The sequence below is a fragment of the Aegilops tauschii genome, chromosome 7 (genome assembly GCF_002575655.3).
Source record: "Aegilops tauschii subsp. strangulata cultivar AL8/78 chromosome 7, Aet v6.0, whole genome shotgun sequence".
NCBI classification, from domain to species: domain Eukaryota; kingdom Viridiplantae; phylum Streptophyta; class Magnoliopsida; order Poales; family Poaceae; genus Aegilops; species Aegilops tauschii.
In genome coordinates this window covers 619,709,349-619,734,600 of record NC_053041.3, presented here as the reverse complement: position 1 = coordinate 619,734,600, position 25,252 = coordinate 619,709,349, and the positions used below count along the sequence as shown (strand labels likewise).

General features: G+C 47.3%; 2 protein-coding genes and 1 pseudogene across 2 annotated transcripts; 1 reads left to right on the top strand and 2 right to left on the bottom strand.

Moving 5' to 3' along the window:
• LOC141027519 (AAA-ATPase At3g28580-like) overlaps window positions 1-10,249 on the top strand; it is a 142,400-nt pseudogene extending 132,151 nt beyond the window's left edge.
• Window positions 10,250-16,043: 5,794 nt separating this feature from the next.
• LOC109754235 (uncharacterized) lies at window positions 16,044-16,838 on the bottom strand. Its single transcript, XM_020313147.3, has one exon. The coding sequence runs from the start codon at window positions 16,820-16,822 to the stop codon at window positions 16,313-16,315; it is 510 nt and encodes a 169-aa protein (XP_020168736.2). The 5' UTR covers window positions 16,823-16,838; the 3' UTR covers window positions 16,044-16,312.
• Window positions 16,839-21,040: 4,202 nt separating this feature from the next.
• Window positions 21,041-21,682, bottom strand: LOC109754233 (uncharacterized). Its single transcript, XM_020313146.3, has one exon. It carries the CDS (start codon window positions 21,573-21,575, stop codon window positions 21,261-21,263), a length of 315 nt encoding a protein of 104 aa, XP_020168735.1. The 5' UTR covers window positions 21,576-21,682; the 3' UTR covers window positions 21,041-21,260.
• Between the last annotated feature and the right edge of the window lie 3,570 nt (window positions 21,683-25,252).

Genomic DNA, 25,252 nt, shown 5'->3' with positions numbered 1-25,252 from the left:
GCAAAAGTTCTCTTTTTATTTTATGTTTCTAAATATAAGAAGATTTCCAAATATTTTCTTTTTATTATTTGTTTTGCAGTTCCTTCTACCATGTTCGTTGCGCGGGTTTGAGCAAGACGAAAATACAAGTCATTACTTCACCATTACAGTTAACATGCAAAAACAGCGCTTTGAACTCCTTGACTCTTCAACTGCATATCCAGGCACAATAGAATTCTTTAACAATGTAACCAGCAAATTAATGAAAATATGGAAGCATGTAAGCACAGAGCTACGGCTTTCATAAAAAAGCATCGACCATTTCAAAAGGGTCAAACTGCAGGTGCCACTTCAAGGAGAAGACACGTAAGCACTTCCAACATTTCACTTCTTTCTTTTTTTCAATGCAAGATTCAATACTACAATCACTGAAATAATCCTGTTCTTTTGTCTTTTCAATGCAACAATTACCACTACCATTGCTCCAACACTTCTCTTCTTTTCGTTTGTTGAATGCAACAATCCTACTAGTACCATTCCTCTACATGCAGAATGGACTGCGCATTCTATATGTACATGAACCTGAAGCACTACTCCAATGATGGAACAGCAACAACCTTAGTGCCAGAACAAGTACCAGAGTTGAGGAAAAAAATTCTATATCAACTAATCAGTCAACACAGAGGGAATACCAAACTGTCATTAATCAAGTGTACAACAGGTTAGTCTTTTCAGAAACTAATCCTTACAATTTTCTCACACTAGAAGAAGTAATATTCTTTTTTTAATTATTATTTTTTGATTCTAACAGATATGCTGAAGTATGAAGTCGATATGGGAGACAAAGAAATGCAACAGACAGAATGTTGCGTACTAGAAGAGTTTCCGCCAAATCCCGAGCCAAAAGAACATATTATGCATGCGACAACCACAAAAGAGCATGAAGTTATTGATATATCCAGTAAACACAAAGAGGTTATGGATGTCAGCAGACACGCCGTCGCCCAAGAATCTTGCACTGACCATGAAGAAAAGGATCCACCAATAGAACCAGATCAACCACCACCAGACGACAAGATACCACACCATGCTGAAGAGCAAACGGACGGGCAAAATATCAACAGCAATACCCCGAGCACAGAGCAACTTGAACAAACAGGCACTGATTTAAAAGAGGATGGCACAAGCAACGACGTACCAAATACAAAAGAACAGGTTTCCGAGCAGAAGAAACAACATGTTCTTCTTCAAAAAGAAACAGGCTCGACAAGCAATGAGCAAGGCACCTCCAGCACCATCTCTCTAGAGTTCCTAAAACCCAAAACAATGGAAAAGCACGACGAAGTTGATGAATTTCTTTCAAGACTTAACCCGCTCCAACTAGAGGAATACAACGAGCATGTAAAGATGGGCGTTGAATTCGATGTAATCAAAACATGGCTGAATGACCATGAAAGCTATGAATTCAACAAAGATCCCACACTGTATCTGACAATCTTGCAGCAAGAATCGGGAGAACATTCAATGCCTCCATCATCTGAGAACAGCTCAGACAAGAAAATCTCGGTCAAGAAGAGACCGGTAAAGCCTTCAAGAAAGCTGCATGGAAAAATTCCTACTTTTGTCCCAGAAGATTTAAAATTTATGAACAAAGCTAGAGCACTTCATGAATACCTATTCAGCAAAGAAGGACAGGATGAATGCGGAGAGTAAGAGTAAGTACTTTCTCTTGTCACAACAAAAAAAAAGAAATGTTGCCCCTTTTTAAACCAACCTAACTAATGTATTTCTGCTTGCAGTCTAAATGTATATATTAGCTCGAAGCGGCCCGATTGGATTACAGGAAAACAAATGATGGAACAGCTACAGAAAGGAGATCATGGACAGATGGAGGGATCCATCGCAAACTCATTGTTCGAAGAATGGACAGTGCAGCAACAATACAACACAACCGATAAAGCCATACTTCCCACAGAATTTGCAAACGTATGAAGTCCAATTTGACAAAAACACTTGCATCATTTCAGTGATTACAAAGATTGTACAAAAAAGTAGAAAAAAAATTGGTCGCAGATCATGCTCGGTGTTAAAATTGGAGGAAAAGGAGGACTAGCAGAATTCAATGAGGACGAAGCATTGAAACAGTTTGCACCCCTTGTAACAGAGAAGGAACTTTTAAAGAAAAAGCTCGTAATTTAATAGAAATATACAAACATAATTCATTTTTCCTCCAGATTGCACATTTACATGTCATTTAATTCTCCTGACAAGAATGAACTTTAACTCACTCTGTCTCCAAACACCGCAGATTATGATACCTCACAACACAGCTAAACACTACACAATGTACGTGCTCAACAAGTACACGAGCTCCATCGACATACTTGACTCACTGAATTACAGAGACGAAGACGGAAAGAATACATGGAAAACACACCATAAGGATCACCCAGAACTGGTACGTCAATTCAACCTTGTGTTCTAATTGGTTTTCCAATTCCTGCATTCCCTTGTTTAATGCGAAAACCCAACAATAACACCAAACCGTAATCACAGATTAAAAGGATGCACGCACTCATGAAGAAGCATTACGGCGAAGCAGAGCTACGAGCCAACGGCGAACCGAACTGGTCGAGGATAGCAGAAACACCTAACAGAGTTTGCGTGCCAAAACAGCAGGGTACCCAATGCGGACACTTCATGGTTCAATTTGCAAAATACTGGAATGGCATTGATCTCATAAAAGATGACGAGGATTTCGATGTAAGTGAATAGTACGAGAGAAACAATTTTAATTTTCACAAGCAGCACTACTTGAATACTTCAATTATCTCATGAAAGAAAAATAAAAGAATATCCAATGACCTCCATGCAGCAAAGCAACGTAGATGCCGAGTGGAAACCAGAGTTCCTTTTTACAGCCATATTTGGTGAAACAAACCAAGTAAAGTGCGAGAAACTACCTGGAAGAATCAAAGAATTCAAACCAGAAACTTCAAAGTTCTTTTCCACCAACAAAGGTAAGAAAATCATTTCTACTTATCTTTTTTTTGTAATAACCTACCCATCCCACGGTTCACCAATGTCTTTCGTATCACAAGAGCTTACATATTACATATCTGCTTCCGCTGACAGAAACAGATGAAACTAAAAGGGAAAAAAGACGAAGCACCAGTCCATACCCAAAACATTCTCATTGCTTCCAACACACAACGGAGGCGTCCGACCTCTTCCATCTAGTCATGAGAGACAACTGGCAGGAGGAATACAAAAAGTGAGTTGTTTTCTATTGCACCTCAAAATAGTTGGACAGAGGCCAAAAATAATGTAAAAATCTGTTTCTCACTGACCGTGACCTCCAAAATTATTTAATCTCCCTATCGCAGCAAAACTATATTTAGGCACATCCGCAGGGACAGTGAAATCACGCAACTTACTGGAGCCCAACTGAAGGCAGTATTTGGTCCAAGACCAGCACAGACGAACATACCACATCATATGGAAAAGAGGGTGCTCGATGACATAGAAGAAATCTGGGAAAGCGGACAAGATTCAAATGAGAGCGACAGAGTAATATTAGGCCCAAACTTTGCAGAGGTAAACTTTTAAGAAGCAAAATATTGTCCATATTGCAACACCTACTCTTTTTATATTGTTGCACATCTCTTTTTTCTAACAGTTTTTTTCATCGTAATTATTGTTTGCAGCATATATCGGATTTAAAGGAACACAAAACTAGTATTGCAAAATTTAAAAATAAATTGCAAAAAACAAAGAATCAGCTGGTTCCCATGTATCTCAAGGAAAATCAACGGAAAAAGCTCTCAACAGCAAACATGGTAACAACCCTTTCCTCCATGACAAAATCACAAAAAATGTGTTCTATTAAATTACTTTATATTAAACTGTCATCTAAGCAACAAGTATTTTGTACGCAGATATTCATTCCAATGGAGAAGCATGACCGCTATGTACTATATGTGCTGGACAAATACAAACACAAAGTTCACATTATTGATCCTCGAGAAACGACTCCGGAGGAATTTGAGAAAGAAAAGATAGACATGGATAAATTGGATCTAAAAGAAGCATCTCGAGTTCTTCAGGAAAATGAAGATGCTAAAAAAGAAAGAGAAAGACAGTTTCAAGAATATCATGTTCATAAGTCGGCAATCGTAAGCATTTATACATAACAATTTTTTCAGTTTTACAAGTTGCAATATTTAAACAATTAATTACAAAATGCAATATTCCCAGGTACCTAGGTTTAAAGAAGTCTTAAACACCATACTAGGACAAACAATGAATGCCAAGGGTACAAGATGGCAGATTCATACCGTGCAAGATGTTGCAGTGGTGGAAAAGGGAGAATCAACATTTGCTGTTTTAAAGCTTGCATTCCTCTACAATGGTGAAAAGTTTGTCGAAGACCTGGAAGATTTGACAGTAAGTTTATATAGATTTACTTATAAACAACTTATATGCACAAACTCTAATAATATACTTCCCTTCTCCGCAAAATTTCACAGGATGAGGTCGAAGACTGGAGGACAGACGCAATGTACATTCTCTTAAGTAGCGAGATGAATGAAGTCAAAGCTAGTGAAATGGGTGACGAGATTAGCAAGATCTTGAGCAAAAATGAAGACTAAAACTTTTGATTTAGCCCGCAAGGCTAATTCTATCTAGACGTGACAAAAAAGTTTATCAATAACTCACATTTCTATGTAATGTAGTTAGAAATTGCGTGTTCATGTTGAAAAGAGAACTATTTCGACAACAGTGCCTCTTACATCATCAGAGAGTGCCAGTAAACTATAAACAACAATGCCTTTTCTTATTTGTACGACAGCAGTGACTCCCAAAATGAACCCTTACGCGTGACTCTGGAAACCACCCTCCCGTGGCCTTGTGCCACCAAACCCTGGGTCACCATGCCTCCGGGCAATATCCACACACACACACACATACCCTTACGCGTGACTCTGGAGACCACCCTCCCGTGCCTCCAGAGGTGACATGGCCTTGTGCCACCAAAGCCTGGGTCACCATGCATCCGGGCAATATCCACACACAAATACCAAGAACGCCTCAACCGTGACTAGCTCCTACGCACACGTGACTTCACATGCTTCAAACCCGTGTCTCTGGAGGCAACATACCAATGACTTCACGTGACTTCACATGCTTCAAACCCGTGCCTCCGGAGACAACATACCAATGCCTTCGTAGTATACACACATGTGAATGCACGCACAAACCTAGCTCGTAAGCAGACGTGATTGCACATGCTTCAAACCCGTGCCTTTCGAAACAAAGCAGCTTGCCTTTTGCACAACCTGCTATATAAAAATTAAACACGCAGGTTCCCTCGCGCCGGAGGCGCCGTGCCACACCACGATGTACAACGCACCGCACGAACCAGCACACCGCACGACCAACACACACTTCGACCTATGCCCCCCCCCTTCAAGATGTTTTTGAAAATTGAACGAGCCGAAGGCGAGCCGGAGGCGCCGTGCCACACCACGACATACAACGCGCCGCACGAACCAGCACACCGCACGACCAACACACACTTCGACCTATGCCCCCCTCCTTCAAGATGTTTATGAAAATTGAACGAGCCGAAGGCGAGCCGGAGGTTCCCTCGCGCCGGAGGCGCCGTGCCACACCACGACGTACAACGCACCGCACGAACCAGCACGTCGCACGACCAACACACACTTCGACCTAGGCCCCCCCCCCTTTCAAGATGTTTATGAAAATTGAACGAGCCGAAGGCGAGCCGGAGGTTCCCTCACGCCGGAGCCGCCGTGCCACACCACGACATACAACGCGCCGCACGAACCAGCACGCCGCACGACCAACACACACTTCGACCTATGCCCCCCCCTTCAAGATGTTTATGAAAATTGAACGAGCCGAAGGCGAGCCGGAGGCACTTTTCTTCAATCTAGTAAAGTTATTATACACCCGTGCCTCTCCTAGTGTTCACCTGGGCCTATAAAGAAGTCACACGATTGAATGATTCTGGAGACTGCCGTTTTACATTAAAAAGTTGCTTTTTTCTTTACTTGAAAGGTCATATTTGATAGTGTTGGTAGTCCCCGCCCGTAACTACCCATAAATCTCCATTACCCGGAAATATAATGGGAACAAAAAGGGAAACAGGAAAGGGAAACAGGAAAGGGAAACAGGGAACCAACCGCGCGAGCTGGTATTTTTTTTGTGTTTTCGCGCGGAAAGGGAAAACGGAAAATTCTGGTAGTTCGAGGGTCATACTGCAAAACGCACCCAACCACAAACCGGAAAGGAAAAACCGGGAACCAACCGCGCAATTGGTTTTCCCTTGCGGGAGCGCTCCGCGCGCGACACTTGTCACGCGCGGAGCGCTCCCGAACCGCTCGTTAACTAGTTGCTCCCGGCTTATGAAGCGCATTCATCATCCGACTGATTTCAATGCTTTTCCTTTTTATAATAGATGTTGATATTTTGAAAAAATAAAAGTGAAGTCTTAGGAAAAAAAGACTGATGCCAATCCATACTCTTGGCGCCCGTCATGCACGACTTAACAGCAACTTAAGGTGACAGGCCCATGGCCTGGCCCGGCCAGAAGTATGTGATGACTGTTTTTTGCCTCGATAGACCCTGGACCAGCAAGCTGGTGTATATGCTTTGCGTCCTCGGCGAAACGTGTGTCGCTACCAGACTATTTAGACAGCGAAGTAGGCTCCAACGCGAGTGATGTGGTACTAAAAAGCATACGGCGAACCGAGCGATGTGCTCGTTCCCGGCCAGCAGCAGCTAAAAGCATCTCCAGTCGTTGCCCCCCCAGGACGCATAAAAATCGCCCCCTGGGGGCGAGCCGGCGATACAATCTGCGCTGGGGGCGGTTGTGCGCCCAGTGGTCGCCCCCAGCTCGCCCCCAGGCGCCGAAATTGGCCCACTTTTCAGCCCCATTTCGGCAAATAAAGGGCCCATATGGGCGAGAATAGGCCCATATTCGGCGTGGTTCGCCGTGTCTTGGCGTTCAATTATCAACACAATTTTTTCTTATCACATATTTCATCACAGAAAAATCAAATACTTCAACAAAATAGTACAACAACAAATAGTTCAATACAAATTATATAGTTCAACAAATAAAAACTCATATTTCATCACACGGCGTCCCCCTTGAGCCTCCGTAGGTGCTCAATCAGATCTTTCTGCAGTTGATGATGAACCTGTGGCTCTCGGATCTCCTGACGCATACTGAGATAGGCAGTCCAGGTTGCCGGTAGCTGGTGATCAACTTCGGCTAGAGGACCCTGCTTGTAGTATGGTTCAGTGTCAAACACTGGGTCTTCTTGCTCGCACTCGATGATCATGTTGTGCAAGATGACACAGCAAGTCATAATCTCCCACATTTGATCTTTGGACCAGGTCTGAGCGGGGTACCGAACAACAGCAAATCGAGATTGGAGCACACCAAATGCCCGCTCGACATCCTTCCTGCAAGCCTCCTGAATCTTCGCAAACCAGGCGTTCTTGCCTCCTGCCACAGGGTTTGAGATCGTCTTCACAAATGTCGACCATCTCGGATAGATGCCATCAGCTAGATAGTACCCCTTGTTGTAGTGCCGCCCATTGATCTCGAAGTTCACCGGAGGAGAATGACCTTCAACAAGCTTGGCAAAGACAGGAGAGCACTGCAGCACGTTGATGTCATTGTGAGTTCCTGGCATACCAAAGAAGGAGTGCCAAATCCAGAGGTCCTGTGTGGCCACCGCCTCAAGTACCACACTGCAACCGCCTTTGGCGCCTTTGTACATCCCCTGCCAAGCAAATGGGCAATTCTTCCATTTCCAATGCATGCAGTCGATGCTTCCAAGCATCCCAGGAAATTCTCTTGTTGTATTCTGTGCTAGGATCCGAGCAGTGTCTTCCGCATTGGGTGTTCTCAAGTATTGCGGTCCAAACACTGCCACCACTGCCCGACAGAACTTGTAGAAACACTCTATGCTGGTGGACTCGGCCATGCGCCCAGGAGCTCCGTATGCAAGCATCCTCATCGCTGTCGTGCACTTCTGGATGGAGGTGAATCCAAGGGCGCCGGTGCAATCCATCTTGCACTTGAAGTAGTTGTCGAACTCCCGGATGGAATTCACAATCCTGAGGAAGAGCTTTCGACTCATCCGATAACGGCCCCGAAATGTTTTCTCGCCGTGAAGTGGAGCATCGGCGAAGTAGTCGGAGTAGAGCATGTAGTAGCCTTCGAGACGATGTCGGTTCTTTGCTTTCACCCGCCCCGACGCCGACCCACCTCGCCGCGGCTTTTCATTGCTCGCCAGCAGCTGGGCGAGGGTGGCGAGCACCATGAGATGCTCTTCTTCCTGGACGTCAGCCTCGGCTTCCTCCTCCAGCAGCGCGGCGAGCGCTTCCTCGTCATCCGAGTCCATCGCCGAGGCAGGCAAATCGCCGAACAGCTTGCGCCCGGTGGGCGTGTACCCGCCGCTAAACTGCCCCTCCGCGGCCGGAAACGGCGGCCGGAAACGCCCAGCTGCTGTTGGAGGGGCTGCCGCGGCGAAGCTCTGCTATTTTTCTGGCGGGGAATGGCTATCTAGCGGTGACGGGCGGCGGGCGGCGCCGGGATATAGCTAGTGGCGGCCAAGGGCGCGGGGGGTGGGAGGCGAGTCGGGGAAGAAAACCTTGACTTTTCCCCTGACGGTGTGGGCCAGCCGCGCTTTTCCCTTGCACCGACGATTTTCGGCGTCCTGGGGCCGCGGCTGGGGCGTTTTTTTTACGCCGGCGCCGAAAAAGTGGCCTGGGGGGCCTGTTGGGGGCGTGGCTGGAGATGCTCTAAACGCTCGCTGTGCCACCTCCTCTTCATTCTGCCCACCAGCTAACCTGCCGTTGCTCAGAAAAAAACCCAGCTAACCTGCTCAACTGGTTCTCCTCGGAGCTCCTCGTCATCTGCTCCGGCACTAACGACGACGACGCTTGGCTAGTTAGCTTCAACCTAAGCAAATCACCCCCAGAATCATTGGTATTATATACTATACGCAACACGTACACACATATCCAGTCCAATCCAGGTCACTATCTCCAGATCACCATCTCTAGTCCTAGTATGGCATCGAGCGCTTCCAGCAGAGGTACTTCGTCCCCGCCGTCGAAGCCTACCTCAGCGATGCCTGCGCCCACCGTGCACGCAAGCTCAAGGCCGAGCTCGGGAAGGACAGCAAGAACCTCCGGGTCTCCGCTGATGACCACGAGGAGGTCAATGACGACTTCTCTGGGACCACCATGAGGAGGCCATTGACGACTTCTCCAGGGCTCCTACCTTCCTTTCATCCCCTTCGAGCACCCTGCCACCTTTGACACGCTCGTCATGCACCCTGATGAGAAGGAGGCCGTCATTGACGACCTCATGGCATCCAAGGAGAGCAAGGAATACTACGCCAAGGTCGGCAAGGCATGGAAGCATGGGTACCTCCTCTATGGATAGCCCAACACCGGCAAGTCCACCATGATCGCCTTCATGGCCAACTTCCTTGACTACGACATCTACGACCTCGAGCTCACAACATTCAAGAACAACACCAAGTTGCGGAAGCTCTTCATCGAGACCACGGGCAAGTCCATCATCTTCATAGAGGACATTGACTGCTCCGTCGACCTCATGGGAAAACGTCGCAAGGACAAGAAGACCGCAAGAAACAAGGACTCCAAGAATGATGACAAGCCCATGCTACCGGTAGAGCCGGAGAAGGACGACGTCACCAAGGTGACGCTCTCAGGCCTGCTTAACTTTATTGACTGGCTGTGGTCTGCTTACGGAGGTGAGCGGATCATCATCTTCACCACCAAACACAAGGAGAAGCTAGACCAGGCGTTGATCCAGAGGGGCGGGATGGACAAGCACATCGAGATGTCCTACTGCCGCTTCAAGGGCTTCAAGCTGCTCGCCAAAAACTACCTAGATGTCATCGAGCATTAGCTCTTTGCGGAAATTTAGCGTCTACTCAAGGAGATAGACATGTCGTCTGCCGACGTTGCAGAGAACCTGATGCCCATGTCAAAGAAGAAAAGGAGGGAGCCCGACGAGTGCTTGACAAGCCTCATTGAGGCGCTCAAAGAGGCCAAAGAGGATGCTGCGGCCGCCATGGAGGCTGCAGCAAACAAAGCCAAGGAGAAAGAGGAGGCAGAGGTGAAGAAAGCCAAGGAGGAAGACAAAGGGAAGGACAAAGCACCGGAGGAAGCCAATGGAGATATCAACAAGTGAAGTGATCTCAAGCCAGGAAGCCAAGGAAAAAGAGTGAGATTGTTCACTAGTGCTCCCTTGCAAAAGAAAAATGTCGTGACCTCACTTGTAATGCTGCTACATATAAAGTGTGCAACAATACAAAATGCTATCTTTATAAGTAACTATCTAATTTGCATGTTCCATTTTATTTCAGATGTAACACATTCTTTGTATGTATTATGATGGATTTTAGATATGCTTAGTTGATATCAATTTTTTCTCTTGACTCTAAAACAGGTATGTACAAGCTATTTAAGAGGGCCAAGAAGGCGGAATAGCCTCGCTTATATAGTTTCTGACTGCTAACAGTGCCATCATCAATGAGCTTCACTCTAAAGTCTGTTCATGAGAGGGTTGGGCTTCCTTCAATGCTAGGGCTAAAATTGGAGAATAAACAAGGGGTTGACATGCCTGTGAAGTTCTATTACACTAGTACAAAACAGGGCTTTCGTCACAGGGCAATATTCACATTAGTCCCGGTTCAGTCACGAACCGGGACTAATGTGAGCATTGGTCCCGGTTCGTGCGGCTAAGGCATTAGTCCCGGTTCACCTGGGCCCTTTAGTCCCGGTTGGTGCCACGAACCGGGACTAAAGGGTGTGATGCCCATTAGTACCGGTTGGTGGCACCAACCGGGACTAAAGGTTAGTCCTTTAGTCCCGGTTGGTGCCACCAGCCGGTACTAATGGGCTTTGAGGCATTAGTACCGGTTCATGGCACGAACCGGTACTAAAGGGCCCATCAAACTCTACCCCCCCGGACCGCCTTTTCAGTTTTAGAAAAAACAAAAGAAAATGAGTTTCCCATGTGATATGTGGTCTAGTTGTTGGGAAAATTAACAAATATGAATTTCGACTTTATTTGCAAAATCTCTCTGGAATTTCTTAAAATGGGCATAACTTTTGCATACGAACTCGGATGAAAAAGTTTTTTATATGAAAAATCATCTACTCGAAAAGTTACATCCGAATTAAACGGGGGGAACCCCGTTAAACATTTTCAAAATCCTCAAAAACCTAACAGAAAAAAATTACGGGGCTTTTAAGATCTGGAGAGGCAAAAAAATTCAAAAAATTTCAAATTATGGTCAAACTGTGGTCAAACAATGGTCAAACTAATTATTCTAGAATATTAGTGTTACTAAATAATTATTTCAGTTTTTTTGAATTTTGGTCAAATCTGGTCAAACAGTGGTCAAACAATGGTCAAACTAATTATTCCAGAAATATTAGTGTTACTAAATAATTATTGTTTTTTAAAACAATAGTTTCAAACTCAAACAGTGAAATGTGTCACTTCATGCTCAAGCTAAATTCCTGGGGGTTAATAGAATTGACATCTTACTATTGTCAGGAAAACAACAAGTGCAGACTTGGAAACGAGGGAGAATAGAACCCGGAAGTTAAGCGTGCTCAGGCTGGAGTAGTGAGAGGATGGGTGACCGTCCGGGAAGTTAGATGATTTGGAATGATGAGGGGTGATTAGAGATTAGAGGATAAATTGAGCAGTGATGAGGGGTGATGATTAGAGATTAGAGGTTAAAATAATTCAGAAATTTGAAAATCACAAAAAAATCACAAAAAAAATTTCAAAAAAAAATATCATAAAATTTCAGACTGCGTCCACGTGGACGGCCTTTAGTCCCGGTTCGTGTAAGAACCGGGAAGCATTAGTAACGACCCTTTAGTCCCGGTTCAAAAACCGGGACTAAAGGCCCTTACCAACCGGGACAAAAGCCCCATTTTCTACTAGTGTTAGGTATGCTTCTCTCTCTCCCCAAATCTTTCGGTTCCTGAAGCACAAACCCTGTCAGTTTGTCCATATGTAGATTTTTTTTCCTTCTTGTTGGTGCACTATTCTCGGGTTTTTTGTGTGTTTCTTTCGTGCGGCCAGCTTGACCATTTACTCTGGAAGGAGTTACACAACTAAAAAAGAGCGAACAAGTTGAGATTCTTTTGTCTTGTCTATATCGTTCCTACAATGTTGTTTGGGTTGATTTTCTTGCTTTTTTGTAGTTTGTGGAGAGAGTTAAGTAGTAGGGTAGCCTTCATATGGTGGCGATCGCATGCTGTGCAGCCAAGTGTAGTTAATTTGATGGTTCATGTTACAAGAAAAATCATTCATCTGTTTGTAGGTTTCAGGTTCCTTTTGTTGTGAGGTGCTCCATGGCCCTTTGCTTGGTTGCTCTGTGGTGAGGCAACAGAGATAATTAGCAGTCTTGTATACTAACCAAGAGAACATCAATTTCATGATTTTGGGTATTGGGTTCTCTTTGCTAAACCAGCTGCAGCTAGATGAGAGAAGTAGTAGGTAATATCAGGTGCATAATCTCTATCAGTCTGTGTATTCTAATGACTACTGATATCCCCTTTCCTATAGTGTGGCACTGAATCAATAGTCATTTTTGCACAATCATGTGTCATGTTCCTTTACAAGTCATATAATATCAAGAGACCACTTATGGAACTGTTCAGATTTTTATGGCAGCCCTAACTTCGCTAGGTAATAACTTTATTTGGTCTTTATCCAACTGGTTTTTATCATATCAAATTACTGCAGAGCATACTGATTTTTTTTGTCACCTAGCAACGGTGCCTTTCAGTTCAACTAGCAGTTTAAACCTCCAAAGGTTTAAGGTGAACAATGAGATATTTTTGGGTTTGTTTGAACTGTTGTGTCTGTCCACTTGAGTGCCTCCATATGTGGTTCTCCTGTTGCGTTAGTTATATTTTTATTTTTGATCATCTTGCCCAAAACTAAAGTTTCACTACATGAAAAATGACTACTTTATTTTATACCATGTTATCCTCTTTCTCTTCCCCACAGGACAGTGTCTCCCCGCGTTCTCGATCCGGCGCCGCCACATATCGTGATTCTGTATCGGGCGCAGGTCGTCGCCATAAGAGAGCCTGGCTGGTGTGGTCTTCATGCTTGGTGTGGAGAAGCACGGGAGGATGAGTAGGACGGGCATGGGGAAGGAGCAGCCAGGCCGGAGCTCCGGCGTTGCTCGCGTCATGGTCGAATGGAGCCGGCCATCACTATGGGCTGCTGCTCGCCGGTCGTCGTTCGCCAATCTCAGTTGCTCATCTTTGGCTTCGCCATCTTCCTCCCCTGATCATGCATCTATTTTAGATCATATAATTATGCTATATCATATATGTTCTTTAGTTCAGACTTGTGCATGTGCATGCATTGGCATTGATTTAGACAGAGATATTGCATGATTTGTACATAGAAGGAGTACGGATGATCTAGGAATAAATGTTTGAATAAAGTTAGTAGTGAGATTTAGGTAGAGGTTACCTGCACTGTTCTGTTTTATGTAGATTCTAAGCTGCAAAATCATACATGGTCCTGTTAGTAATTTGTTTGAGTAGTGAGTTTACGCATTTTCCCTTGGAATGTTTGTATGTGTGATCACTTGCTTTTAGGTTCCTAGTGGTATATCATGAGAAGTTTTTTACTTTGCACCGGGTAATCAACTACATATTTAGACGAATACACTATTCAGGACCAGGAACATTAAGATTTCTAATGTTGTTTTCTTTTCAAGATTGCAGTTTTCATAAGCCTTAGATAGCTAAGGTACATAGTTTTCATTGAAAAAAAAAATTACTGTTCTCTCATCTCCTATATGGTGTCTAAGAAATACTAATGTAGACACTTCAAAAATTTTAAATACCTTCTGGCCAATTATGTGGGGAAGGTTCAGCAAGCCGGCCCTCGCGTTGCAGTAGAGTGGAGCCAGCAATTTTATGATCGGTCTCTAAATATTTCAACTTGCAGAGTTTGAATCAGCTTCAAATGGTATATAGTTTGAACATAGGTATTCCTTAATTTTTCATATAAAAGGTTTAGAATTATTACCCTCAGTGCTAAAACTCGAAGTTACTAACAAATGCAAACATTTCTGTTACAAAAGGTTTAGAATCATTACCCTTGATGCTTGAATTTGGACCTTTCACCTTACTTGGGTAACATAGAGCCAAATGGCACATTGTCCAAATATACGTTCAAAACACTTTGGGTTTGACATGTTCTCCATCCTTGATCAAACATGAAATTACTAAAAAAGGTAAATATTTCTCAACACGAACATGGTTTCAAATGGGTCTCTGCGCCATTTGGCGCATCGGGTCATCTAGTGACGATCAACAAAAGTCTGTGGCAAAGACTTATGAAAATCTGTGTTTATGCCAAATTTCTCTTTCGAACAATTATATATAGCAGCTTCATGATCATTGAGTTCCGACCAATGTAACAAAAAGGACATCGTATACAAGGAAATCGTGAATTGAATGACTCCGCTCTGCTTTTGTTTTAGAACTTTGTGGTTGCTTGAAGATTATAGCTTGCTTCCGTACCGCTAAGCTATAATTCAGTCAACAACAGGTTCAAATACCGGCGCGGCGTAATGCCGCGCTTCTGCACAGCTAGTATACTATAGATCCTGTGTAACTGTTAACCTATGGTTCACCCCTGTTTTTCTGAAAGAAAAGAAGAAGAAAAGTGTAGAGGAAGATTTTTTTTATTTTCTGAAAAAAGAAAAACAAAGAAGAAAGTGCAGATGAAGAATTTTCATTTTTCTCAGTATGTGACAATTGGGGCGAAAGCTCCACTCGTGAGCCGTGACGAGCGGATAGTAAAAAATAAACCCAAATGATAATGCCCACAAGTGTGACATGTTTATACATTACCCACACGTCTTGATCCACGTTGACTTTGTTTTGCACGAATCCTAAAGAAATCTGTTAGAATCTGAGTGCCACGTGGGCATCATCGTGTGTGCGGGTGTTGGAGAGTTCGCCCACATGCCCCGCAGCACGCCGTTTACCAGCTGCGTTGTGTGGGCGAACTAGTTTCTGCCACACAGCCACCACCTAGTCCACGCGCGTGTGGGCGAACTGCTTTTCGCCGACATGACACTCGTACGTTGTTGGATGGCAACTGCAGTTTCGTCTACGTGGCAACTAGATAAATACATATGGCAAATATGTTTCGTTGCTAGACGGTAACTACAGTTGCCCGTACGTGGCAACCAGATAAACACACATGACAACTGTGATTAACCAATTGTTTGATCATATGTGGGAAGTAGTTAATCACACACAGCAATTATAGTTTGATTACACACGGCAACTAACATAAATTAGACATGACAATTATAGTTAACCAAAATAGAGAGAATTGACATGCTTTTACAGCTACATTTGCCATCCCGGATAGCAACTAAATCGTCATCCCATGGGTACCTAACGTGGCTGCGCCAGAACGTGTGGTCATATTTGCTTCGTGCCACACGCGAGGGGTGGGGATGAGTAGTACTTGTTGGGCGTGTGGCACGAAGTAGTTGCGCCCACACCTGTGGGCAATTCTAATGTTCGCCCACACAGCCCGTGTGGGCCGCCTCCTGCTCACGCCACACATGATGTGAGGGCGGATGTCTAGTACACCACACGTGTGAGCGTTATCAGGACCCAAAATAAAAGACCTGGCTCGATATTTTTTATTGTTCCCAAGTCAAATAAAGAGAGATATTTTTGACTGTTCGCTAATCCTTTGCAGCACCCTTTCACCCACGTACATCGTTGGATATACGCGCAGCCCACACGGAGGAATAGGATGGCGACGGCATATGACTCTGGTTTTTTTTCCCTTTTCCTTTTTTGCGGATAGACGGCAGATGATTCCGATTCCCACCCGCCACCAACCCAAATACCCAATTAAAGAGTAAACTTCCTTCACAGTTCATCATCCAAAAGAAAAGGAAGCCTTTTCCGGATCAAACCAATTCTTCATCTTCTTGCATTGAGAACCGACGGAACATTAAAATTGGTTGATTGATTCCTATATATGTATACATGATGCTACTGATACACTGCTACTACTGACCGCTGCGATTTGCACGGCCGTATAAGCTGCTTTCACACAGCAGAGTTAATACAATTTCACTTGGAGAAGAAGAAGAATCAGAGAGACAAAAGCTACAGAAGCAGCAAAGGACGGCCGCTAGCTACCACTACCACGATTCGGTTCCGGACTTCAGGCGATGGCAACGGCTCTGGAGGCCGGCGCTGGCGGCGAGGGCGGCAGGCGAGAGTTGAAGTTCCGGTACCGGAAGGCTGCGTCCTCTGCTTCCGCGCCGTCGTCGCTGCCGCCGTCGTCGAAGTTGAGCGCGTAGCTGAGCGGGTCGTACCTGAACTCCCCAGCGGCCGCCACGCGCCTCCTCCACCTGGCCCTGCCCCCGCTTTGCGGCCTCTCCCCTGCGCTGCCTGGTGAGGAGGGGGAGCCGAAGCAGCCGCACACGGTGGTCCGCAGCTTGTGGCGCAGCGACGGCGGCGAGTACGGCGAAGTGGTGGAGTCCACAGCGTCCATGGCGTCTGCCTTGGTGCTAGTGTGCTTCAGCGGGTAGAAGCTAGAGATGGATATGGGCTGTCGAGTTCTGAGAGTGTGTGACAGTGTGCTCTGCTGCTGGAGAAGGAAGGCGGAGGTGGGCGGGACTAAATAGGAGGGGCGGCAAAAGACGGATAAGGACAGGGCCGACGACGGCATGGAGGGCAAGAGACGCGCACGCGGGGAAGCAACCAACCAAAAAAAAAGACGCGAGGGTGTTCTGGGGATTTCGCAGGTGTCGGGGCTCCGGAGCCGTTGGGACGGGAGGAGGGCGATGTCAACGGTCGGTCGTTTGTGCAAGCTGTGAGAGACAGCTGACCAGCTGACCGTGATAGTAACGGTAACAGTGGTAGCTTAGCTGCTTCAGTGCACTTACAGTTACAGGCTTTGATTGTTGCCTTTTCAAGTGTCAAACAGTTGGCACTTTTTTTCTCTTTTGGAATTGGAGATCAACATCTGATGCTCACGCGGACGTACGCTATGCCTCCATTCACGTACTACGTTCGCATCATACAGAAAAAGAGCATGATAAAAAGAATTGACACGGCCGAATCGATGGATGCGAACGCCGACCGAATAGGATGCCAAACCTCCCGGCGGGGTCAAAGGTTCCGTACTCACGAACGGACAGGATCAAGGCGAGGATCCACGTCTGCCTTTTGATTCCCGTGACGGCGACAGCGGCGCTGCTCGAGTGAGCGCGCGGTCAAAACGTGCACCTCGCCGAAGAAGAAATATCCTGCCTCCGTCTCCGTGCACCGTTCGTTTGGCTTGCAGTCTGCAGAAGCGACCAACACAACACGCACGACGGACAATGCACATCGGAGATGTCCACGACGACGGTGCCGGGCACCGGGTGGACGGGCGTGTAGGAGGGCTCCGGCTCCTCCTCCTCCTCCTACTAGACCTCATTCATGTAGGTGAACACTTCCTCCTCCGAATCCACTGCATCGGCAAGTAGCCCCGCGGCGATCCGGGCTTCGCGCCTTGCCCAGATCTGCTCAAGGAGCTGCAGCCAGCGCTCCGGCGTTAGAAATGGGTGACCCCTTATCCGGCGGTGTGGGGGCATGGCTACTAGTGGTGGCAGATGGGGAGAGGAAAGTGGCGTCGGCGGCGGACGAACGGAGGAAAATATGGAGGGGTGGGGTTTCGGTGTCGGCGGTCGGCTTAAATAGCCGGGCTAGGCACTACACAGCCCGCTAGTGCGGCGACACACGACGACATTGGTCCGACGGAGGAGACGAGCTTCGGACCGCCGAGTTTCTGGGCGATTCTGCATGGACCCCGACGTCAGTCCGACGTGGTGGACGCGCCCGGGTGCCCCATATCCGCCATCATATTTGGGCCGGATATGAGGGCTGCCGATCAGTACGAATGTTTGAGGCCCATTTTAGGCGCCCGACTGGGTCGAAATTTCGTGAGCGGTCGGTGGCCAGGCGGCCCATCCAGGCGTTTGAGGAGGGTTTAGGGTGCCCGGCTGTAGATGCTCTTAATCAATCACTTCATGCTCTTGAAAGGTCAGAGGCTTGGAGAATATATTAAACTCAGTTTTTTAATCGCCAACAGAAGTTTCTAATCGTCACAAACTGAGAAGGGTGATTTGAACACTCCCATTACATAGCTTGGGACAGCCTGGGCTACAAATTTTATCATGACCTATTTGGTCGCCTGCGAGAGCGTTCAAATGTTGTGTCCAAGTTCAGCCTGGGCTACGGATTTTATCATGACCTATCTGGTCGCCTGCGAGAGCGTTCAAATGTTGTGTCCAAGTCATGCGACTGAATAGTGGACTTATCGCTCAGCGGCCGTCGGTGTCAAAACCGGCGAATCTCGGGTAGGGGGTCCCGAGCTGTGGATCTTGGGTCAATGGGGAACAAGGGACGAATGAGACAATGTTTAGCCAGGTCCGGGCCCTCTCGAAGAGGTAAAACCTACATTCTTCTTGATTGTATTAAAGTGTATACGATGGTTACGGAGTCAATCTACCACGAGATCAGATGAACTAAACCCTAGGTAAGTAGGATGATAGTTGTTCTTCTAGCCTCTACGGACTAAACCCTCTGGTTTATATAGACACAAAGGATACTAGGGTTACACATGGTCTGTTACAAGGAAGGAATAAACATGTTGATTCTCTTATCTTGACTTGGAGGACACACCAAGGCTTCAAAGATCTCCTGTTCGGACACGGAGCCACCGTATAAGCTCGGCCTTCTAGTAGTCGCGGAGCGGCCCACCTGTCTGGCCCATAAGAGATAGGCCGGCAGCCCGAGGACCCCCCGTCCGGGACTCCCTCAGCAGCTCCCCCACCCCCAAGAAAAGCTTACGGTTTCTCCGACTCCCGCCGATGTCGTCGTCGTTCCGTCTCATCTCCGGGAGGGCTCTGTTTTTAGATGTTCTTTCGAGTTTTGTTAGGATTTGTGTCCTGCTCAGGAAGACGAGACGGCGGCGGCTACCTGAAGATGGAATAAAGTTCTCCCCGCCTAGCCCCCATCTCGGTGGTGTGTCTAGAATCGTCGGTGGGCATGTGGAGGTGTGTCTCCGACGGATCCGTCCTTGATGGATTTTTACCATCGAAATGAGGAAGTTCAACACGCGGAGCAACGAGAAATTGATCAGAACTCTCTCTATGAAAGGGATCGAGATGGGGAGATTTTTTTTTGGGTAACTTGGCTCACACTCATCTCTGTCCGGAGGAGGAATATAAGCATATACCTTCCCTCGTTAATCCTTATCGAATCCAGTGGTGGTGGCGGCAGCCTCTGCATCCGCAGTGGCAGGCGAAACTAGAAGGAATCGGCTCGCTCCCGTGCCAGCCGGATCTCCTCGAGCTTCAGCATCAACGTCAATGTGAATCTTTTTTCGTTAATACACAAAGCTTACATATCATTCATTGATAGGTAGAAAGCTATACAATGTCGGGTATTACACCTAGGGACGTACACGACAAGACGGCGTTAAGTGCAATACCTGAGTAGCAAGAAAAGTGGGCTACTCAACCCATGAGACGGAAAATCAACCTATACCAACAATGTTGTGTAGCCCGTTGGCTCTGGCACGAGCCCGTAGTTGCACCTCCTGTCGGATGTTCTCGGTTAGGCAGCTGACGGAGGGGCGTAGCCCATCAAAGACGCAACCATTTCGATGCTTCGAGAGCTCCCAAGTCGTGAGCAAGACCAGAGAGTTGAAGCCTTTGCGAGCACTCGCAGGGAGATCAACATCAACATCAATGTGGATCTGGCTGATGTCGAGACTGAGATCGTGATGAACTCCTTCTAGCTTGGCGAAGAGGCGACGATTTAGCAGAACTTTCGTCCAACATCTTGTGGACTTCCCTGATGGTCGCCGTGCACTGATCCTCAAGCTTGGGATCGATGTCATCATCGAAGCCATTCCGAAGCAGATCACATATGTGCCTCCCTTTTGTTGTCAACTCCTTGATCGCGAGCAAACCTTGTGGCGGGTGTAGTGGCTGTGGCCCGGCAGTGCCAGGGCGTGTCTCTGAATACCAGATTGTTAGCACTACTAGTTAAGCTACGGGATCATAGCCATGGTGCATTGAATTCAAGATAGGGTTTGCATTTCAGAGGAATTCCACCCAACCTCCATCACCTATGTTCTAAAGATTACAAGCCGACCGAATGGCCTTTCTTCTCCGCCAAGTTCTCCTCTCTACGGCTAGCTAGTACCCATTCGCAGCCTAAAAACCGGGCTGGTGGACGAACGGCCTTTTTGGGCCGGGCCACCAGCCCATTTCCTTTGTTTGAATCCTTGTTTGCGGTTGGAGACCGGACAGTGCAATCCCGAGATTCTTAAAAATGAAAAAAGATAAAGAGAAGACAGTGTAATGCCCGTGGAAGGGTGGTTTCTACGAAACAGCGGAGATGATACCGCGCATGTTCAGCGACCGGCCAAAGTCAACTTGGGGTGAATACGAAACATGAGTGGAGGCCGAGGCCGGTCGTATAGTCTCGTTCGAATGCTACCGTGCTTTGCCCCTGTTTTTTCTGAAAGAAAGGGAAGTGCAGAGGAAGTTTTTTCTTAGCGCGAAAGCTCCAGCCGTGAACCGTGACAAACTGCACGAGTTGGTTCTTCTTCAGATTCGTTTGGTGTGTGTGTGTGGTTGGTTCGATATTTTTGACTGTTGGCTACTCGCTAATCCTTTGCAGCACCCTTTTACGGTTTTACCCACGTACTGTTTGTACATGGTTGGATACGCGCAGCCCACACGGTGGATGGCGACGGCCGACGGGAGATGATTCCACCCACACCACCAAATCAGAGGGAAACTTCGTTGACGGTTCATCATCCAAAAATATTCCGAACGAAACCAATTCTTTATCTCCGTGTAGTGTTGGCTTGCATTGAGAATTGATGGAACATTAAAATGGACTGATTGATTCTTATATGTGTAAGTACATGTTGCTATTGCTAGTTTGCTACTCCTCGGTACGTACGTTTCCCCGGCCGTATAAACTGCTTTTACAGATGTAGTGATTCACTGATTCAGACATTCAGTCTCGCTCAGAGAAGAAGGAAAACCAGAGAGACGGAAGCTACAAAAAGTTAAAAGGGACGATTGCTGCCAAAATTCAGTTCAGGCAATTGCGACGGCCCGGGAGGCGGGCGTCGGCGAGGGGGGCAGGCGCGAGTTGAAGTTTCTGTGCCTGAAGGCGGCGTCCTCCGCGTCGTCGTCGCTGGCGCCGTCGTCGAAGTTGAGCGCGTAGCTGAGCGGGTCGTACCTGAACTCCCCCGTGGCTGCCACGCGTCGCCTCCACCTGCTCCTGCCGCCCCCCGTGTGCGGCCTCTCCCCGCCGCTGCCCGGCGAGCCGAAGCAGGCGCAGACGGTGGTCCGCAGCTTGTGGCGCAGCGAGGGCGGAGAGTACGGTGACGAGGACTCCACAGCGTCCATGGAGGCTGCCTGCGTTGGTAGTGTGGTTGAGCTGGTAGGAGGTGGAGTTGTGGGAGAAGAGTTGTCCTGTGTGAGTGAGGAGGTGGGGATTGGCAATGGCTGGAATGGATGGACTAAATAGGGAGAAGGTAGAAGGACGGATAAGGACAGTGACAGAGAGACGCGCACGCCGACGGGGACGCGGGGAAGCAAAGGAAATCAGCTATCGCCGTAGCGCACGCGTGCGGCTATACGTACAGACGTGAGGGTGTTTCGGAGATTTCGCAGGTCTGTGGCTCTGGAGCCGTTGCGACGTGATGTGGGCGATGGCAACGGTCGGTCCTCGTGCAAGCTGGATGCTGAGTAGTAGTAACGGTAACAACAGTGGCAGCTTAGCTCGCATCTGTTCTTTTATGAAACGTTAGCGTCAATCACGCGGAGGTACGACATACTTAGCTCCATTTTTACGTTCCCATCATACATAACAGAACAGAAGAGAACATGATAGAAAGCACACGGCGGGCCGAAAGGAAACGAGAAAAAGGCCGTGTTTTTTTTGTGCGTGCGGAATGAATCCACTCAACAAAAAAGAAAAGAAAAAGTGAACGCCGGCCGAATCGGATGCATGCCAAACCTCACGGACGGGTGAAAGGTTTCGTTCCTACGCCCCGCGCCAACGCCCAACGGACGGACAAGATCGATCGAGACGACGATCCACCTCTGTCTGTCTGCTTTCCATTCCCGCGACGACAACGGCGACTCTGCTCGGTCAAAAGTCAAAACGTGCACGTCGCGAGAGCAGAAAAATATCCTGCCTGCCTGCAGACGCGACAACACGCACCAGACGGTTCCTCAATTTTCCAGCTGATCAGCACCTGAAGGTTTTCTGCTCGCGTGCTGGCCCTATCCACTCATTTTCCAGCTGATCATCATCTGAGCTGATCTGATCAGTCCACCACTGATAGTGCAATGCCCATTTAATCAACCCCTCGATGCTCTTGCAAAGCCTAAGCAGTTTTTCAATAAGCTCAGGCTCAGCCATGCCTTATTTTTCATCCCCTGAACGGCGGTGACGAGATTGTTGAGGACCCCGGTGATCTTCGCCGGGGAGTAGACGGCGGCCGGTGGTGCGGTGGAGGGCGCCGTCACCTGGGTGGTGGCGGCACCGGAGGATGCGACCAGCGGCGCAGATGGGGAGGGCAGTGGTGCGGTGGAGGGCGCCGTCATCTGGGTGGTGGCGGCATCGGAGGATGCGACCAGCGGCGCAGATGGGGAGGGCAGCGGCACAGTGGAGAAGGCCAGCGGCGCGGTGGTGACGGTCGGCAGCGAAAGCGACGGGATGGGCGGCGGCGAAGACATGATCGGAACTGAGCTACCTGATACCAAGGTGTTAGGAGCTAGGGTTCTGTCGGTTCTAGGGCGGAGATTGTAGGAAAAAGACGGAGGAAGACGAGGTCGAGGACGCGGCGGCCGGCGGCTGGGCGCCGTCCTTGCGTGGTGGAGAAGAGGCGGCGGCGGCGCAAGAGGCAGCTAGGGTTAGGTCTCCCGGCTCCCTAAGGGAAGCCGAGCAAATACTGATTGCTTCTCGCTTGATTAGATTGGTACATCTCCTTTCCTTATATAAAGAGGTTTACTTGACTCCTAAGCAAACGACCCTATAACGATAAAATAATTAGACCCTAATAACGATAAGATAATTTGGGCCACAGCCCACTGGGCTAAACCCCTAATATGCCGGTCATAATATAGTAGAGTAGTAGTGGTATGCCCAGTTGCCCATGATCTATCTATCTATCTGTCGGCTGGGATAAGGATCGATTCCTTTCCTTGATCACACCATCAGCAAAGCCTACTACTACTACTTGACAGATATAATCTACTAGTACTACAAGAAAAGAAAAAAGATCAACGAGCGGTCCACGGCAAAACCACATGCGAGAGGAATGGTATCAATCCATCCATCGACCTCACATGCTAAATCTTTCTTTACTTCCTACTTGCTGCATATCTAATACTAGCGCGCTTTATAGTTGACTTATTACGCTTTCTAGGTGCCTCACGCACAGGCCACGTCAACACCATTCACTGATGTTTCGCAACAAAAAAAAAAAACACCATTCACTGATGTACTGTATAATAATCCTGCATACAATTGGCAAAGACAGAACAGGGATAAGGCCGGCGAATATAACCAGGTAGGCCCTAGCGGAGCCCTGTCACACAAGTGTCAACATTCCTCTCACTGTCATAGGCTCATAGCCAAAACAAGCTTCTGAAGAAAACTGTACTATGTTTTGCATCCTCATCTTCTTACAAACACTGCATCACAAACTGCTTTTTAAATTCCAGAGCCACGCTCTTAGTTTCGGCAGAGACAGCCACACGGTCGATCGATATTACACCAACTGAATCCCGGATCCAGACAACTACAACATGAGAGCAAGAACAACAACATGCTCTACATACACATGAGCCAGCCAGCCAAAATTGTAGATTAAGAGCATCTTCTTGTAGGCGAGGCGACCACATCCGCACGCGCAAAGTCCACGTGACCGAGACCGCAACCACTTCGAGTTCTGACGACAAGGGTGTTCATCTGACAATGACTCTGATCCATCGACTCTGTGCAACACAAGACATGAGTTAGTCAGCGATGCAAAACAACTTTCAGCTCAGATTGTACACATTCAGTAGTAGTTTAAAAAACGCAAGCTAAATGGGACATATTACAGTGGGGGCTATACTGTATATACAGAGTATCACAGGCAGAAGCAGAATAGCATTTGTGTCCCGTTGGTAATATTGATCTCAGCTGGATTTGAAATTTTGTAACCGTAAACACTCAACTTTTATGTGTTTAGCGCAATAACTTGCGCAATGCACGTTGGATCAATAGGTAGGTAGAGGCATGTATAAGCTTAACATAACAGTTCTCCTAAACAACAGCTAAGCTATTTTTCAATCGGTGCAGAGTCAAATTTTTGTCTGTTAGATTTGGTGGCGTCTGCCCAAAAAACTGACCCGATTTTGAGAGGTCGAGCTGCTGGTAGGGGAAGGACAAAAGCGTCCGGCACCGGCAAAGGAGGTCAGTCTCCACTCCGGATTTAATCTACTTTTCTGTCAGTAAGGTGTGCCCCTTTTGTCTTAATTTGGTGCACGGGGACTCCATGGTTGCAGGGAGTTGAGATCTGTGGGTTCATCAGTGTGTAATTTCACTTCATCTGGATCCAGTCTGCAGTTAATTCTGTCTTTTCTGCGAAAGTTTTCAGTTAATTTCTGACACCCGTTTCTGATACAAATCTCTGGCGTCCATTCTTTTTTTAGAGGAAAGGCATACGCCCGACTTTATAAATAAAGCCATAAGGCAGGTAGCAACAGCATCACCGAAAAGTATCAAACACACCCAAGCCCCAACGCTTGGCAAGACGACGAAGGATAAAGTCAGGTACATGGCTCCCACGCCAGTACACGGCACGCAGGCCGGAAGAGAAAGAACCAACTAAAGCTAAAGCATCTGGCCCAAAAGAAGCAATCAAGCATCCTGCTCTTGTCTGCATAACTGAGACGCCGTGGTCCGGATTTTGTAGATCAGCATAGAGAGCGCCTCTTGGTCGTCGACCTTAGTCAATGATTTCCACTGCTGCAGGAAAGCACACGATTTAAATAAGCAGTCAGCCGGTTTAGCCGGAAACACGTGC